At 42.9% G+C, this 18,510-nt stretch overlaps 1 protein-coding gene across 14 annotated transcripts in view; it reads left to right on the top strand.

The window, feature by feature from the left end:
* LOC139047307 (ribosome-binding protein 1-like) overlaps positions 1 to 18,510 on the top strand; it is a 396,181-nt gene that overhangs the window by 293,172 nt on the left and 84,499 nt on the right. For 8 of the 14 annotated variants that reach the window (XM_070521128.1, XM_070521124.1, XM_070521121.1 and 5 more), the window contains one exon: positions 10,046 to 10,120. The exons of 2 other annotated variants lie outside the window; for them this stretch is intronic. In XM_070521128.1, the coding sequence (XP_070377229.1) occupies positions 10,046 to 10,120 (75 nt within the window). The remainder of the gene's footprint in view (positions 1 to 10,045; positions 10,121 to 18,510) is intronic. 4 more of the 14 variants (XM_070521125.1, XM_070521129.1, XM_070521133.1 and 1 more) reach the window with 1 other exon arrangement.

Genomic DNA, 18,510 nt, shown 5'->3' on the forward strand with positions numbered 1-18,510 from the left:
AAAAAAAGAAATGCATGCGATTTTCTAGGGGATATAGAAAGTGTTCGATATATGCAATACTTCGATATGTCCATACTATATAGAGGTTTGACTGTATTACAACTTCTAGTCTGTAGCAAAGAAAGAAGCCTGCATTTGACATTTCACTAAAGCATACTAGCGGCAAGCATTCCGTGACTGCTTGCGACCCATTGCAATAGCAAATGTGTAGACAGCTACACGAAGTAAGGATAGTAGTTTTATCAGCTGTATAAATTTGCAAGACTTGCAAACATTCGCTTCAACGCGAACTGAGCAGCGAGAATGCAGCACGCACAAAAGTATGAGCCGTCATTGACTCGGCCCCGACACAGATCGCCTTGAAGACAGGGCACACTGCAGCTGCACAATGTGCAGTTGCTGCCAAAGTAACCCCCCCCCCTTCCACGTTGCTGAGCTCGCGACAGAAGACTGCATGTTTCCTTCCCGATTTAATCCCTTGTATGTGGGGGATTGAGCTGAACGTTGGCGCTCCTCGATCGCAGTTGTGCAATACGCAGTTGCCAGAGTACCATGCTGCCACCCCTCTTCCCCGGGGCCTTCTGGGCGACAAAAATTGGCACGCGAGATTCGTTGGCTTCCCTTGCGTACTTTTACTCACACCTACACCATGCGGCACACGACGACAGCAAAAATGCACCTGAAAGGTCCGTATATTTGTTAGCGCAATGAAAGTAGGAGACGCGGTACAATTTGGCATCCGATACTGCCTCGCGACCAATCGCACCCGCCGGACGCCGTATCAGATGCCGAATCGTACCATATGTCTCCTGTTTCATGGCAGCAAGTTCAGGGTGCGATCATTATGCAAGAAGAAAGAAAACGAAAAACTAACTTCTTGACTGGAAAAGTAGGGGCTGCATTCATTATGCAAGTCTGTTTATTATGTGAATAAAAATGGTGGGCCAGTGGCAAATTTTCATCATGGACACACCGCTTAGGCCATTAGGCCTAATCAGCGTTGAAAACTGGCACCACCATTGAATGTCGGTGAATGTTGGTGTTTGGGGCCGAATCGATACAGATCTATTGGCAGCAGCCATGCGACACTCGGAAAGCGAAGGAACCTCCTCACAAATGAAAGCGAATGCATGGGATGGCAACAAAATTGTCCACAGACAACATTTTTGTTACATACGGAACGGCGGTCTCTCCTTACCCACACCGTTTGTAGCTGCCCATCAATCTTTATACATTTATTTATATGTTCAGATATATTTTTCAGCTTCACGCAACCTGTCTGAACACTTGGTTTGGATTTGCACAGCGGGCACAGAAGTGCCATGACCTGGTTGCATGTATTAGTACGGATTGCAGATGAACGAGGAAAGAAAATGCTGCGCAAGCTTGCCTTGATCCTCCAGATTTCAGAATCTTTGACATGTGGCAAATCGTGCCGAACCTGACAGTGAAACAATGTGTATGCCACCTGCTCTTTACTGGATGTGCCGGTTACGTGAGTCATGTGATGCACGGTCCTTTTGTCTGCCGTGCAGATTGGCTATATGATATCTTCATCATCAGCCCATTTCATGTCTACTGCACGATGGAGGCCTCTCCCTGCAATCTCCAGCTACCCGTGTCCTACGTCAAGCGATTCCAACTAGCGCCCACGAATTCCCTAATTTCATCGCCCCACCTAGTCTTCTGCCGTACTCAACTGCGCTTCCCTTCTCTTGGTTCCCGTTACGTAACCCTAATGGTCCAACGGTTATCTAACCTGCGCATTACATGAACGGCCCAGCTCCATTTTTTTCTCTTAATGTCAATTAGAATGTCGGATATACGTGTTTGCTCTCTGATCCAAACCGCTTCCTTTTTGTCTCATAAAGTTATGCTTAGAATACTTCGTTCCATCGCTCTTTGCGCGGTCCTTAACTTGTTCTCAAGCTTCTTTGTCAGTTTCCAAGTCTCTGCCCCATATGTCAGCACCAGTAAAGCGCACCGATTGTACACATTCCTTTTCAATGGTAATGGTAAGCTTCCAATGAGGAGCTGACAATGACTGCCGTATGCGATCCAACCCATTTTTATTCTTCTATCAATTTCCTTCTCATGATCAGATGTCCCTGTGATGAATTGGCCTAGGTAAACCTATTTCTTCACAAACTCTAGAGGCTGACTGGCAGTCCTGAATTCTTGTTCCCTTGCCCGGCTATTCATGATTATCTTGGTCTTCTGCATCTTCTGCATATTAATCTTCAAACCCCACTCTTGCACTCTCTCTGTGAAGGTCCTCAATCATTTGTTGTAACTCGTCTGCAGTATTGCTGAATAGAACAATGTCATCAGCAAACCAAAGGTTGCGGAGATATCCGCCATTAATCCTTACTCCTAAGCGTTTCCAGTTGAGTGGCTTGAATACTTCCAAGCACGCAGTGAATAGCATTGGAAAGATTGTGTCTTCCTACCTTTCTTGTGCAGAAATCTGTGGAATCTCTGTAGATATTTTCCATAGTATCTACGTAAGCATTCTGTACTCCTTGATTACGTAATGCCTCTATGACTGCTGGTATCTCCACTGAATCAAATTCCTTTTCGTAATCTAGGAAAGCCATATAGAGAGGCAGATTTTAGTCTTCGGATTTCTCTATTAGCTGATGATGACATGGATGTGATCCATTGTAGAGTATCCCTTCCTGAAGCCAGCCTGTTCCTTTGTTTGGCTAAAGTCTAATGTTGCCCTTATTCTATTGCAAATTATCTTGGTGAATATTTTATATAATACTGGGAGTAAGCTAAAGGGCCTATAATTTTTCAATTCTTTAATTTCTCTTTTTTTTTGTGAATTAGTATGTTTGCATTCTTCCAGTTTTCTGGGACCATTGCAGTTACTAGACACTTCGTTTAGAGAGCCGTCAGTTTTCCAAGCATTATGTTTCCTCCATCTTTGATTAAATCGACTGTTATTCTATATCTTCTGTCACTCTTCCCCGTTTCATCTCTTGCAAGGCCCTTCTGACCTCATTGCTAGTTATAAGAGGAGTTTCTGTATCCTGTTTATTACTGCTTCCAATATAAACATTCTGACTCCTCTTGGTACTGTACAGGTCAGTATAGAATTCTTCCGCTGCTGTTACAATGCCTTCGAGATTGCTGATGATATTACCCTGCTTATCTTTCAGTGCAAACATCTTGGTTTGTCCTATACCAAGTTTCCTTCTCACCGATTTCAGGCTGCGTCCATTTTTTACGGTTTCTTCAGTCTTTCTCAAGTTATACTCTAAATATCCCTTGTTTTTGCCTTGCTGATCAGTTTTGACAGTTATGCAAAGTCTATCATATCTCTTGAGTTGGACACTTTCATGTTTTGTTGTTTCCTTGTTAGGTCATTTGTTACTTTGGAGAGCTTGCCTACCAGTTGCCTTGGTGCCTTGCCTCCAACTTCAATTGCTGCTTCTGAAGCCAGCCTAGTTGCGGTATCATTCATTACCTCTATGTCTTCTTCATCTCTTTGTTCTAAGCTGCATATTTGTTTGTAAGTAACAGCCTGAATTTATCTGCTTTTTTATTTATTTATTTATTTATTTATTTATTTATTTATTTACTCTCATACCCACAGCGCCATTTAGGCATTACAGTGGGGGGGGTTACATACATCAATGTAAGCAGCTTATGGCATCGAATAAACAGTATTATGCTATACAATACAATGAAAGAGAAAAAGAGAAAAAAAACGCAAAAATGACATGACAAAAATGGTACATCAGGATATCAATGTACAGCACGCAGGAAACGGCATCATAGAATTAAGTAATAAAGCACTATATAATGATAGCAAACTCTGCAATTACTGCATACTGAAAAATAAAGAAGAAAATTTCAAAGAGCATTTGCAAAATGTTCATTATTAAGTATACTAACTACGGCAGCAGGCAGTCGATTCCATTCTAAAATGGTTTTGGGGAAAAAGGTGCTTTTGAAAAGTTTAGTTCTACAAGTGTATTCCCTAACCTTGAGCTCGTGATCTGTTCGTCTGGATATATAATGTGGCTGAAGAATATACTTATTACGGTCTATTCCGATTTGGCCATAAAATATATTGTGAAAAAGTTGCAAGCGTAATGCCTGCCTTCTCTTTTCTAAGGTGTCCCATTTTAATGTTTGTTTTGCGCTAGTAATACTAAGGTTTCTGTCATAGTTGCCGATTACGTACCGTGCTGCTATATTCTGAACTCTCTCAAGTTTATCTCGGTCGGTACACGTAGGAGGGTCCCATACGGTACATCCATATTCTAAAATGGGTCTAACATAGCTTTTGTATAGAAGATCGCGAGCCTGCTGGGGAAAGAGTTTTGTATTGCGCCGTAGAAATCCTAACACTTTGCATGCCTTTGCTGTAATGAAATCAACATGCCTGTGCCAACACATGGACGGCGTGAGGAATACACCCAAGTACTTGTACTCGTGAACAATCTGCAATGGGGAAACCGGAGAGATAATATACGGCTTCTGGCATACACTTTTTAGTAAAGCGCATGTGGACAGTTTTCTGTGTGTTTATTTGCATATGTGACTCTCTGCACCAGTTTTGTAGTTCAACTAAATCATTTTGCAAAATAACAGTATCGGCAATGCTTGTAATTTCTCTATATATTATCAGATCATCAGCAAACAATCTTACGGAAGAAACAATAGTGTTGGGAAGGTCATTTATAAACAATAAGAAAAGCAATGGGCCCAATACCGAGCCCTGGGGGACGCCAGACGTTACGCGGGCCGCACTAGATTCTGCGCCATTTACCACTACATGTTGAACCGCAAAGAAAGGTATTCCTGAATCCATGCAATTACTTGTTCATTGATATTAAACCAGCGTAGTTTACATACAAGCAATTTGTGATCCACCAGGTCAAAAGCTCTTCTAAAATCTACAAACACCGAGTCAACACAAGAACGAGCATCCAGTGCACCACAAACTTCATGAACGAATTCTGTTAATTGAGTTGTACAGGAAAGCCCTTGCCTGAAACCATGCTGTTTCTGATTCAGGAGGTTATGATTGGTAATGTGTGTCATTATGTTACTGCACAAGATGTGCTCTAATACTTTGCAGACAATACTTGTTAGAGATATCGGTCTGTAATTGCCGACCAGTTCGCGAGGCCCCGATTTATACACTGGAACAACGCACGCCATCTTCCATTCATTAGGTAGGACCCCGGTGTTCAATGACTTCGAGTACAGTATCTTAAGAAAGGGAGGGATGAACGACGCACACAATTTGAGAAAAGCGCCCGTCAATCCATCAGGCCCCCCTGCTTTACTGGAGTCTATACGTTCAAGAAGAGACCGTATTCCAGTTTCATCAATATATATTTTCTGCTTTTACCCTTACTGCCTGTAGGTTGACCAGTTTCTTCTGGACCAGTTTTACCTTTTCTCTCTTCAAATTGAGGTGATTCCTAGCCCTCACTAACCTATTATCACTGCACTTTACCCTACCTATCACTTCTACATCCTGCACTATGCTGGGATCATCAGAAAATATTAAATCAATTTCGTTTCTTGTTTCACCATTAGGGCTTTTCCAGGCCCACTTTCTGTTGATACGGTTCCTGAAAAAAATGTTGATTATTCGCAGCTTATTCCTTTCTGCGAATTCTACCAGCATCTCTCCTCTAGCATTCCTAGAATCAACGCCATAGTTGCCAATTGCTTGTTCACCAGCTTGCTTTTTCCCTGCTTTTGCATTGAAGTCACTCATTACTACAGTATATTGAGTTTGCGCTTTTCTCATCGCTAATTCAACATCTTCTTGAAACTGATCTACTTCATCATCAGCGCGACTCAATTCATTTTTTCATGCTACCTTTAATCTATATCTCTTATTGAGTTCGATTACGACTACTGCTACCCTCTCATTAATGCTGTAGAATTTGTCAATGTTGACCACTATGTCGTTATGGATTAGGAATCCTACCCGTAATGCTTCTTATCTGGGATACCTCTATAGCAGAGGACATGGCCGTTAGTCAGCACTGTATAAGCTTCACCAGTTCTTCTAATCTCACTAAGGTCAATGATATCCCCAACAGTATCTGATACTTCCACAAAGAGCCCTGCTAAGCTAGTCTCACTCAACAGACTTCGTTGAACATACGTTAGGAAGTCAGAAATGGTATGCCTCATTTAACCTTCAGTAGTGCCGTCTTCGATCAGTCAGATATGGTTTGAACATTTCGTGCGTGGAAGCAATTGACGGCCCTGCTACCGCCGCGCTCGCAATACAATTCCCGGGAATACAAACAAAAATATGCAATAAATACTAACTGTAAATGTAGACGAAAGGAATGGGCACAAATACGGTCGTTCTGGCGTGATCAAAAACTGTGTGTTAACTTTACGAGTGGTGTCGCTACGTGCATTTTTGTTCCTTATTCTTTGCATGAATACTGCGAAACCTTCTCGTCACTTTTCTCTGTTCCTGTTGTGTGAAAATTTTGCATCATCAAAAAAAGCCCGTTTTGGCAACGCCCTTTGTAAGTTTCTGCAGATATTTTCTTGAACATTTGTAGTGTTAGGGAGTGTGCAGTGCTAACATCTATTTCACGTATTAGGTCCCCCGAATACGTTTGCAAGATTATAAGCAAGCTTGTATGTATGTAGGCTTACAGAGAGACAATTTTGGCATGTGCAGATGTTAGTAATTTGTCCACGTTATATTTTCTAGTGTTGTCACTAGAAAGTATGTGCAGGCTGTGTCACTAGTGTATTGCAAAGTCCTTTTCGTAAAGCTTTGATGCCTAAGAGATCTGTTGATTTAGCCACTCTCTGCGCATTTTGCTGATCGTCATAGGTTGCGCAATATAATGTCGATTCTAAGTGGTCCTAACATCATGGTTTGCAAATCTCACTCGCGCATGCGTCTTTGACACAAAAGGAATCGTTTTCCTTAAAATTACTCACCTGCTGTAAAGTTGTAATAGCCTTTCTCCAATTTGGGGAAAAACTGGAAAGCAAAACTTTCTATACAATAAAGGCTTGCTGCAAAACACAGGTCCACTAATAAACTGAGAATGTCACTGGTATTCAGTACAGCAGAAAGTCACTAATTCATTAGTTTTAGAGGAAAAGAAAGCAGTTGATTCTATTCAACAGAAATTCCATTAACAAAAAATATTTTCCACACCTTTGTTCTAGAGCTCAGCTGTAATCAGTGCTGGCATACTAATTTGATGTTCCTTTTAATGAAAGCAGACCGTGCTGTACATTTTTGTTATGCAATGCTAGTGGACTTCGGAGCATGTACAGCACCATATTTGCTTGTCCAAAATTTGTAAGCAATAAATTACATGAAAAATTTTCTGATTCAATATTTGGCTTTTATTTCTTGATTTGATTCGAAATCTACTATTCTGTATACGCACACCCCCAATTTTTACAGTTCAAAGAGCATTGTGTTCTGCATGGCTAAGCACTAAAAATGGTTTGAACCATAGCATGTAACAAAACTAGATTTTGCATGCCGTTTACAGCTGCAGTTACTGCTCACTGAAAAGGCAACAGCATTCATTAGCAACCGCAGTGGTATGGTTGCAGTAAGTCGAGCAGCTGATCTCATTGATATCTCTTCTCAATGACATTGTCTTTTCCACTCTGAATGTTTATCTAGCTTAGACCTAACAGCCAAATCGGGAGCTTCACCAGAAATCTTGTTTCCACGGAGCCCGTTAAAGCAAGGTTTCAGCTGCAGAACACAACTGCATGGCCGATTCAGAAATGCAAGTGTCTCTGTCGAGGTGGCCGTAGTTAACAGCACATACCGATATGAATATGGTGTAAACATGGTCTATTGTGAAGGCTGCTCAACAATAGACCACATTCACACTATTAATCAGGTGATAGAGAAATGTGTGGAACACAACCAAACCTTATATATAGCTTTCATTAATTACTAGAAAGCATTTGATTCAGTCGAAACCTCAGCAGTCATGGAGCCATTACGGAATCGGTGTAGACAAGCCGTATGTAAAAATACTGAAAGATATCTATAGCAGCTCCACAGCCACCATAGCCCTACATAAAGAAAGCAACAAAATCCCAATAAAGAAAGGCATCAGGCAGGGAGATACGATCTCTCCAATGCTATTCACAGCATGTTTACAGGAGGTATTCAGAGACCTGGATTGGGAAGAATTGGGGATAAGAATTAATGGAGAATACCTTAGTAATTTGTGATTTGCTGATGATATTGCCTTGCTTAGTAACTCAGGGGACCAATTGCAATGCATGCTCACTGACCTGGAGAGGCAAAGCAGGAGGGTGGGTCTAAAAATTAATCTGCAGAAAACTAAAGTAATGTTTAACAGTCTCAAAAGAGAACAGCAGTTTACGATAGGTAGTGAGGCACTGGAAGTGGTAAGGGAATACATCTACTTAGGACAGGTAGTGACCGTGGATCTGGAGCATGAGACTGAAATAATCAGTAGAATATGAATGCGCTGGGGTGCGTTTGGCAGGCACTCTGAGATCATGAACAGCAGGTTGCCATTATCCCTCAAGAGAAAACTGTATAATAGCTGTGTCTTACCAGTACTTACCTACGGGGCAGAAACCTGGAGGCTTACGAAAAGAGTTCTACTTAAATTGAGGAAGACGCAACGAGCTATGGAAAGAAGAACGATGGGTGTGACGTTTAGAGATAAGAAAAGAGCAGATTGGGTGAGGGAAAAAATGCAAGTTAATGACATCTTAGTTGAATTCAAGAAAAAGAAATGGGCATGGGCAGGACATGTAAGGAGGAGGGAAGATAACCGATGGTCATTAAGGGTTACGGACTGGATTTCAAGGGAAGGGAAGCGTAGAAGGGGGCGGCAGAAAGTTAGGTGGGCGGATGAGATTAAGAATTTCGCAGGGACAACATGGCCACAATTAGTACATGACCGGGGTAGTTGGAGAAGTATAGGAGAGGCCTTTGCCCTGCAGTGGGCGTAACCAGGCTGATGATGATGATGACTCATCGTCTATCCCCATTCTTGCACACAACTTCAGAGTTGTGACAATCTGCTAATTGGGGGGGCTCTGATTGAAGCAGTTATTCGAATGATCATGCAAACTATCAAGCACCCATTGTTGCGTTGTATGCTTGAAGTGTTTCATGCTGAACTGGTAACCGTATTTTTCTTCCAGTTCAGGTTCAGTTCAAGTTCAGGCACATTCTATTGATTTGGGTTCAGTTCTGCCGAGAATTTCAGTTTCGGTACAGTTTTCTGTTGGCGCTCGGTTCGACACCCTGGTTATAACTAACAAAATATAAACTCAAAAGGCAAAGCACTAATTGCTGTAGTGATATGCAGCTATACATTGTTTTACCAACTGTGTAAACTGCTCTAAACATTTGCCCGATATCTTATTGGCACAGGCAAACATGGCCATGGGCCTTCCCTTCAGAACGTTCTGTGATGAAGAGCGGCATCAGCAGCGAACCAATTCCCCTTCGTGCCGCCACCTCTTGCTTCAGTGCGCACTAGACGTGAGAACATGGCGCATACGAAGCCATCAGCTATCTCGGCTTGGCTAGCCTTCGTACCCAGCTCGTATTACCTCCAAGATAAAATGTGCACAGCTTCAGCCAGAGTAGAGGTGCACACTACCCTGACCTCCAACCACGCGCACGAGAAGACGCCGCTGCAGAAAGCCTTCGCGGCTCACCCTTGCATGCTTTCCTTGCACCTGCAGCATACGACCTGCGGTCATGATCTTATCGCACTTGGACTTTATATGGAGCCTCACGGGGATACTGATGAAGGAAATTCACCTAGAGTGTCCATATAATTGCTGTCGCAATAAAAATTGCGCACCTAACATCACCTTTTTATTGTTATTTCACACCGTTTTCAAGTTAACAGCAATAAAGCAGACAACTCAGATTTCAACTTTTCTGCTCGTTGTCCTTCTTGCTGACTAAATATTTCGGCTCCATTTGTAACATCTCTCAGAGCTTTAAAGTATGCAGTGCGCCTAAGTGTGTATGTATATGCCTTCTGGTCTTCTCTGTGTGCAGACGACGTCCGAGGTATGTGGTGTGCAGTTTGCCTTCTCCTGCGTAGAGCGGACATTGCCCAGCCTAGTGAATGAGGTAGTACACTGCTATCAAGGGTCAGTGACCTTGTGTGCCTGAGGTGAGGGATGACGCACCAGTGGACGGCACATGGAGGCGGGGCTGCCTGGGACTGATGGTTGTCGCCTTTAGACTGCTGGATGGCATCGCATGGACGAGCAGGAGGCTGTGTTGGCTGCTAAGGGGGAATGGCACGCACGCTGGGCAGTCATGTTTTGCACAGACGGTGGGAAATCAACTGCATGTCTCCTAAGGCCTTTTTTTTTTCATTGTCACTGATGAATTTCTTTTTCTTTCATGCTTAAATTTTTCATGAATCGTAAGGGACAAAACCAATGGATAGTTCTAGCTTCTATGTAAATGTATTACCATTTATGGAATACCTGACCTATGTACTGCAGTTGCTATCTTGTTACACTGTGTCCATCCACAGTATGGTAGAAATCATTCTTTTACATAAGTGTTGTCTGCAATGCAAAAAAATAACTGCTTATTAATATAATGTCACTGTCAATTCATTACACCAACTTCTAAGTAGAATGTTGCTTCAATAATAGCTCTGTGTCCGGTATGTTTAAACTCTAGGCCGCAAGTTGCACCACCAACTCGGCTGCTCGCGCAGACTTCTCTGCTGACTGTACTCACTAAACTGCGATACATTTACAGAAGCGCTGAAACTCTCAAATATCCCTTGTAGTCCCTAAACAGGGTGTATATACCAGCAGTAGTATTAGTAGCAGCAGTAATATAAAAAAAAATTGATTATCCTTTAACAGAAATCATGTGATGTAGATGAATAGGACGAATGGAATTGAGAGAGGTCATGTGCAATCTACGAGATTAGTAGCACAAGCAAGAAACTGGGGTTTCCCAAGAAAGATAACTGCATTGACATTCCATGTGAAGGTTTCTGAGGAAAAAAACAGACAACTTAGAAGGCGGTGATGTTCAGGTGGGTCTACACACTCTCATTCTCTCTTGAGTAAAATTGCCTTCTCTCAACACAAGGAAGGGCTTGAATAGCCATATTTGTTCGCTTGTACCAGTTGCAGAGCTCTGCATTGTGTTTCGCATGTGCTCCAAGTATCAGTCCAGGTGGTTGTTCTGACTTGCATATAACCAGTTAAAAAATGGCTGAGAGGATATAATTGCTGCCAGAAACACAGACGGACAGGAAAAAAGAAAAGTGAGTCACTTCTGTCGATGTTTGGCAACATTTGGTTTCATGTTTTGGCAACATTTACTCTTCAACAAGCACCAACTAAGCCTAAACTGACCGATTGCTTCTCCAGTCTGTCACCTGATAAATTATACTCAAATGGCAAAATCTGACTGGTACCAAAAAAAAAAGGTGCTAATGAGAAATGCTGTTTATTTGGTTTTCCTTGCATTGTGTTCGTAGATTCACATTCTTTTTCTTATGCCCTTGGCAATGCTTGGTAAAGAAGTTGCCATTAAGTAGTTAGCTTTGTTTTCGATAAGCGATGCACTAATCTGCAGGTAGCCATGCTTTTCACCTGCTCACCATGCTCAGGTTCTGAAATGTGGGTTTTATGGCTAGTTCTGTAACTGGAATGATTGAATAACTTCATCAAGGAACAGCTTATGAGCTTGTGCCTTTGGATGCCAATAATTCTGTCATTGTAAATTTAGTTTAACTACATTTGTTTTATCTTCGGAATCACTAAAAGTGAACAGCACCATAACTAATTTAGAACTTTCAGTTCTTTAGTGAGTTTTCTGAATCTTACAGAGTGTGTTCTCTATGCTAGTACTCGCATCAAAAACATCAGCTACTTCACGTCTAGTATACGTTAAAACACACCTATCCAATCTGTTGAGAAATATGTACAGCGTTAAAAATTCTCAATAACAATGAAAGGAAGTGAACCCGCTACACAACACTAAGAGCGAAAACCCACCTTCCAACTCATTTTGCTAAGGTACTTTAAATGTGTTGCAAACTAATGCCAAGTAATTGCACTCAGTCTTCCACGCTTTACAAAAACGTCGTGGTTGTTCCGTATATCCATGGCATATCGCACCGACTGAAAAGGATTGGCCAGCAGGCCAATGTAAAAGTGTTCTTTTTTTTTTTTTCGCTCCCGATAAACTGCAATCTTTGTGCAGATTGACTATTGTGTGTGCCCCAAAGAGCCTGCTTGCAAAAAGAGACGTTAGTCAAAATTCGTTTAATGGGCAGAAGGAATAGTTTAGAATCTGCCTTTGAACTGTGGGTATAACTGTTGGTCAGAGTGGACGATGACTGCCTACGGGAGCATCGCTACAGTGTGCTAGAAATGAAAGGGGGTTTTTACACGCCCTCTATAGAAATTTTATGCGTGACCAGGCAAACGCCGCAAACACGGTCCCATGTAAACTGGTTTATAGTGCATGCTCAATCGCCGGCAGAAATCGTAATCAGTTAACCCTGGAAATCATTGAAGCGGAATCGATTGACAGGTGTGGTGACACCTGTGTGTCAAAACCGTCCATCGCCCTTTCCAGCAAGGAGCTATCCTTCTTGCGCAGTAATAGGCATTTTCTGCGGACGGCGCACACATGCTGTGTCACAGATTCTGCTGTATATGTGGTCACCTGCGTCAAGATAAAGCAAGTCTGTGCTCGTGTGTCTCAGCCTCTTCTTCGTCCTCGTCTTGTGTGCAAAAAGCTGCATTCATGTCTAGAAGGGGCGCTCCAGCTGCATTCAGATGTTCGTTTCCGTTTGCCCAATCAGTGTCGGCGATACCAGTATGGCCTTCATAGCAGCAAAAAATCTGGTCGCTTTCCAATCAAATGACTCCGCCCTTTTCCACAGTTGCGCGCTTGTAAATGGAGGAGTCTCGTTTCGTTTGCAGATACTATCACAGTAAAACCTTGTTAAACCGTATACGCTTAAACAGCCATCGTCATCATCAGCCTGGTTACGCCCACTGCAGGGCAAATACCTCTCCCATACTTCTCCAACAACCCCGGTCATGTACTAATTGTGGCCATGTCGTCCCTGCAAACTTCTTAATCTCATCTGCCCACCTAACTTTCTGCCACCCCCTTCTACGCTTCCCTTCCCTTGAAATCCAGTCCGTAACCCTTAATGACCATTGGTTATTTTTTCTCTCCATTAGATGTCCTGCCCATGCCCATTTCTTTTTCTTGATTTCATCTAAGTTGTCATTAACTCGCATTTGTTCCCTCACCCAATCTGCTCTTTTCTTATCCCTTAACGTTACACCCATCGTTCCTATTTCCATAGCTCGATGCGTCCTTAGTTTAAGTAGAACCCTTTTCGTAAGCCTCCAGGTTTCTGCCCCGTAGGTAAGTACTGGTAAGACACAGCTATTATACAGTTTTCTCTTGAGGGATAATGGCAACCTGCTCTTCATGATCTCAGAATGCCTGCCAAACGCTCCCCAGCCTATTCTTATTCTTCTGATTATTTCAGTCTCATGATCCGAATCCGCGATCACTACCTGTCCTAAGTAGATGTATTGCCTTACCACTTCCAGTGCCTCGCTACCTATAGTAAACTGCTGTTCTCTTCCGAGACTGTTAAACATTACGTTAGTTTTCTGCAGATTAATTTTTAAACCCACCCTGATTCTGAGCATGCATTGTAATTGGTCCCCTGAGTTACTAAGCAAGGCAATATCATCAGCGAATCGCAAATTACTAAGGTATTCTCTCTTGATTCTTGTCCCCAATTCTTCCCAATCCAGGTCTCTGAATACCTCCTGTAAACATGCTGTGAATAGCATTGGAGAGATTGTATCTCCCTACCTAATGCCTTTCTTTATTGGGATTTTGTTGCTTTCTTTATGGAGGACTACGGTGGCTGTGGAGCTGCTATAGATATCTTTCAGTATTTTTATGTACAGCTTGTCTACACCCCGATTCCGTAATGCCTCCATGACTGCTGAGGTTTCGACAGAATCAAACGCTTTCTCGCAATCAATGAAAGCTATATATAAGGGTTGGTTATATTCCGCACATTTCTCTATCACCTGATTGATAGTGTGATTATGGTCTATTGTTGAGTAGGCTTTACGGAATCCTGCCTGGTCCTTCGGTTGACAGAAGGCTAAGGTGTTCCTGATTCTATTTGCGATTACCTTAGCAAATACTTTGTATGCAATGGACAGTAAGCTGATCGGTCTATAATTTTTTAAATCTTTGGCATCTCCTTTCTTATAGATTAAGATTATGTTGGCATTCTTCCAAGATTCCAGTACGCTCGAGATCATGAGGCATTGCGTATACAGGGTGGTGTGTTTTTTTAGAACAATCTGCCCACCATCCTTCAACAAATCTGCTGTTACCTGATCCTCCACAGCTACCTTCCCCCTTTGCATAGCTCTCAAGGCTTTCTTTACTTCTTCCGGCGTTACTTGTGGGATTTCAAATTCCTCTAGACTATTCTCTCTTCTATTATCGTCGTGGGTGCCACTGGTACTGTATAAATCTCTACAGAACGCCTCAGCCACTTGAGCTATCTCATCCGTATTAGTAATGATATTGCCGGCTTTCTCCTTATGCATACATCTGATTCTTGCCTATTCCTAGTTTCTTCACTGCTTTTAGGCTTCCTCCATTCCTGAGAGCATGTTCAATTCTATCCATATTATACTTCCTTATGTCAGCTGTCTTACGCCTGTTGATTAACTTGGAAAGTTCTGCCAGTTCTATTCTAGCTGTAGGGTTAGAGGCTTTCATATGTTGGCGTTTCTTGATCAGATCTTTCGTCTCCTGCGATAGCTAACTGGTATCCTGTCTAACAGAGTTACCACCGACTTCTATTGCACACTCCTTAATGATGCCCACAAGATTGTCGTTCATTGCTTCAACACTAAGGTCCTCTTCCTGAGTTAAAGCCAAATACCTGTTCTGTAGCTTGATCTGGAATTCCTCTATTTTCCCTCTTACCGCTAACTCATTGATCGGCTTCTTATGTATCAGTTTCTTCCGTTCCCTCCTCAGGTTTAGGCTAATTCGAGTTCTTACCATCCCATGGTCACTGCAGCGCAGCTTGCTGAGCACGTCCACATCTTGTATCGACAAACAGTAGTTTCGTCTTAAAAGTAGTAAAGTCAAATCCCCGACTCAGCAGCCATTGAACATAATGTGTTTTGCATCCGCCTAAACCGTACCAGCTTATTGCAAATGCATCGGTTAACTTTTTTGCATCGGTTTCCACTTTTTGACGCGCAAACATGACAGTGTGTTATCTCCAACTGGTCTCCCAGCAGAACAACAAGCCTCAGAGTTCAGAATTGCGTATTAGAACAACGGCCTCCAGGTGCCCTGTTGGTTTGCACGTGAAGCCACATCAACATCACCATCATTTCTGTGCCATGCCAGAGAGCATTGTGGCATCGTGCAAACAAGGACTCGTGTCATGCCGAAGCTTGGATTAAAAAAAAAAAAAGACGCTGGATGCTCAGCATTAGAAGAAAAATTAGACATTGTTTGTGCTATCGAACATGACACAAAGAAGTCGACGCTGGCATGCGACAGGGATCTACTGTTGACTACGGTGTGTGGCATTTGGAATGCAAAGTTGCTCGGCACCGCTGCTGCGACTGCGAAGAGATGTCAGCTATGAGGTTCGACTTTTCGCCATCGTTGCCTCTGTTGCCGAAGTGTCGCCTGGCGATAGTGATGAGCACGACACGGAAAGTGACAGCACAGGGAATTCAGGCTTGACAGTGGCAGGAGCTGCGCGTTACATCAGCCTCATGAATTCAGTCATCATGACGAGAACAGCACTCTGCAATGGAAAAGGCGCCCCATGACATCTACAGCGCTACCGCGCCCATGCACGGAGAATCATCATCATCATCATCAGCCTGGCTACGCCCACTGCGGGGCATACTTCTCCCATACTTCTCCAACTACCCCGGTCATGTGCTTATCGTGGCCATGTTGTCCTTGCAAACTTATTAAGCTCATCTGCCCACCTAACTTTCTGCCACCCCCTTCTACGCTTCCCTTCCCTTGGAGTCCAGTTCGTAACCCTTAATGACCATTGGTTATTTTTTCTCCTCATTAGATGTCCTGCCCATGCCCATTTCTTTTTCTTGATTTCAACTAAGATGTCGTTAACTCGCATTTGTTCCCTCACCCAATCGGCTCTTTTCTTATCCCTTAACGTTACACCCATCGTTCCTCTTTCCATAGCTCGTTGCGTCCTCAGTTTAAGTAGAACCCTTTTCGTAAGCCTCCAGGTTTCTGCCCCGTAGGTAAGTACTGGTAAGACACAGCTATTATACAGTTTTCTCTTGAGGGATAATGGCAACCTGCTGTTCATGATCTCAGAGTGCCTCCCAAACACACCCCAGCGCATTCATATTCTGCTATGCTTCCCTTGCACACAGTATATTCAATGCCAATGAGGAATATGCCATGCGTGTGTTTGCCAAGAACAGGGGGTTGGCCGAAACGATGGCTCGCAGCTTCAGTAAGTTTGAGGCCACGGTTGTCGCTGTTAGGCCACGGCGGCATCAAACGAAAATAACACTTTTGTTGCGCGAAGTGAATAAATACTGCATGTCTTTTTTCCTTTCGTCACACTCCCTGTGAGTTGCGTTTTTGACAGGTAAGTGGGCGATCTCATGCTATTTCAGTTAAGCAGTACTACCGTTTATGCATCCTTTTTTCGAGCTCCGACAGACTCCGGTTTAACAAGGTTTCACTGTATTATCAAAATGGCATGGGGTCTGTTTCCAGCAGTTCACTTCAGCTTTCGCTTTCTCCCTTTTCACTACTCCTAAAAGCAACCGGCTGTTAAATTGGCACAAGATATCTTGTACTTGGATGCAGAGTGCCTCCAGAATTGCAGCACTCGAATTCGAAGGATCACAGAGATCATCTGAAGATGCCTTAACTTTGGTTTCCTTTCTAGCTTCATGCTACCCTCCAGTGGATGACATTTAGAAACATTTAAGCTCGACAGCTTGGGACTTGACATACAGAAATTGTCGACAAATCCATGTACCACCCGTGATTCTCTAGTGACTGACCTATAGGAACAGTGGATTTCTTTTTAGCAATCCTGGTATGAAACTCTGAGGGTAATGCATTCCAATTGCATTTGCTGATCAGTTATTCAAGGATGCACAGCACGTTGTAGCATGTCATTATGTGACTTTGATGTAGCTGCTATGCTACTCATAACATAAGGTGAACTCAATTTCTTGGAGATGTACATTCTTAGTGCAGTTCGGATTAACCTGATAGTGCTTCGTTTTACTTCTTCAGTGCTCAGAGTTGTCAGACTGTTGTAGGACATCTATTGGTGCGAGCAACTGTTTGAACTCTGTGGTTTGATGTCACATCTGGTCAGCGCCCACCGTGGTTGCTCAGTGGCTATGATGGTGGGCTGCTGAGCACGAGCTCACGGGATCGAATCCCGGCCACGGTGGCCGCATTTCGATGGGGGCGAAATGCGACAACACTCGTGTACTTAGATTTAGGTGTATGTTAAAGAACCCCAGGTGGTCAAAGTTACCGGAGTCTTCCACTATGGCGTGCCTCATAATCGGAAAGTGGTTTTGGCACGTTAAGCCCCATAATTTAATTTTTTTTAACATCAGGCCATGTGGGAATATACATGTCTGACCAGGTAGTAGCAAGTTCGTCAGAAGTGGGATTATTGCCAAAAAAAAGTGAGAATAACAATGTTCAAAAGGCGTTTTGCAGGCAGAAGCCAAAATGTTCAAATTTCAATAAGCCTTTTAAGGCAATGCAGAAATTTCAAAAACTTCTGAAGTACACTGGATATTTTTTTGTGTGTGTCTGCATGTGCAAAAACGACTTACATATGAGTTTAATCTGGGCTGTATTAGTAAATTATGCTTCCACAATACGAAAACGGCAGCCCTTACTGCGATGGGAGTCTTTGTAACCAGAGAAAGACGGATAGCGGCACGGCCTTGAAGTTTCCACACTGGTGCCACAATGTTGTGAATTTAGGGAACCAACTTGAGCCTAGCTTATTGTTTATTTGTGGAAATGTAGGACAGTTAAACCTCAATATAATGAAGTTCTCGAAATAACAAAGAATTTCACTTTTTTTATAACTTCTTGTCCATAGAACACCACGTATTTAAAACGAAGTGTGTTTGTGCACGATTTCAGTATAACAAAATTTCAGTGCCGTTGTGAAGGAATACCAAGACAACAAATTCAAGCTTTCGCGGATGCAGATGGCCAAATGGTTGAATTACAAGCAGCTGCCTGCAAGCAGCCATGCAGCCTGCACACCCTGTTTTGGAGGTTGTCTGCCAAGCACGGGCATGCCGAGGTGGCTTGGCATCGTGTGCGCTGCCTTCCCGTGCCTTTAGTGCTGGAGGTTGTGTAATCTAGAGTTTCGGAGACATGTTGAAGCGGGAGGCAGGTGAAGCATTTGCTAC

This window comes from Dermacentor albipictus, chromosome 7 (genome assembly GCF_038994185.2).
Source record: "Dermacentor albipictus isolate Rhodes 1998 colony chromosome 7, USDA_Dalb.pri_finalv2, whole genome shotgun sequence".
Lineage (NCBI taxonomy): Eukaryota > Metazoa > Arthropoda > Arachnida > Ixodida > Ixodidae > Dermacentor > Dermacentor albipictus.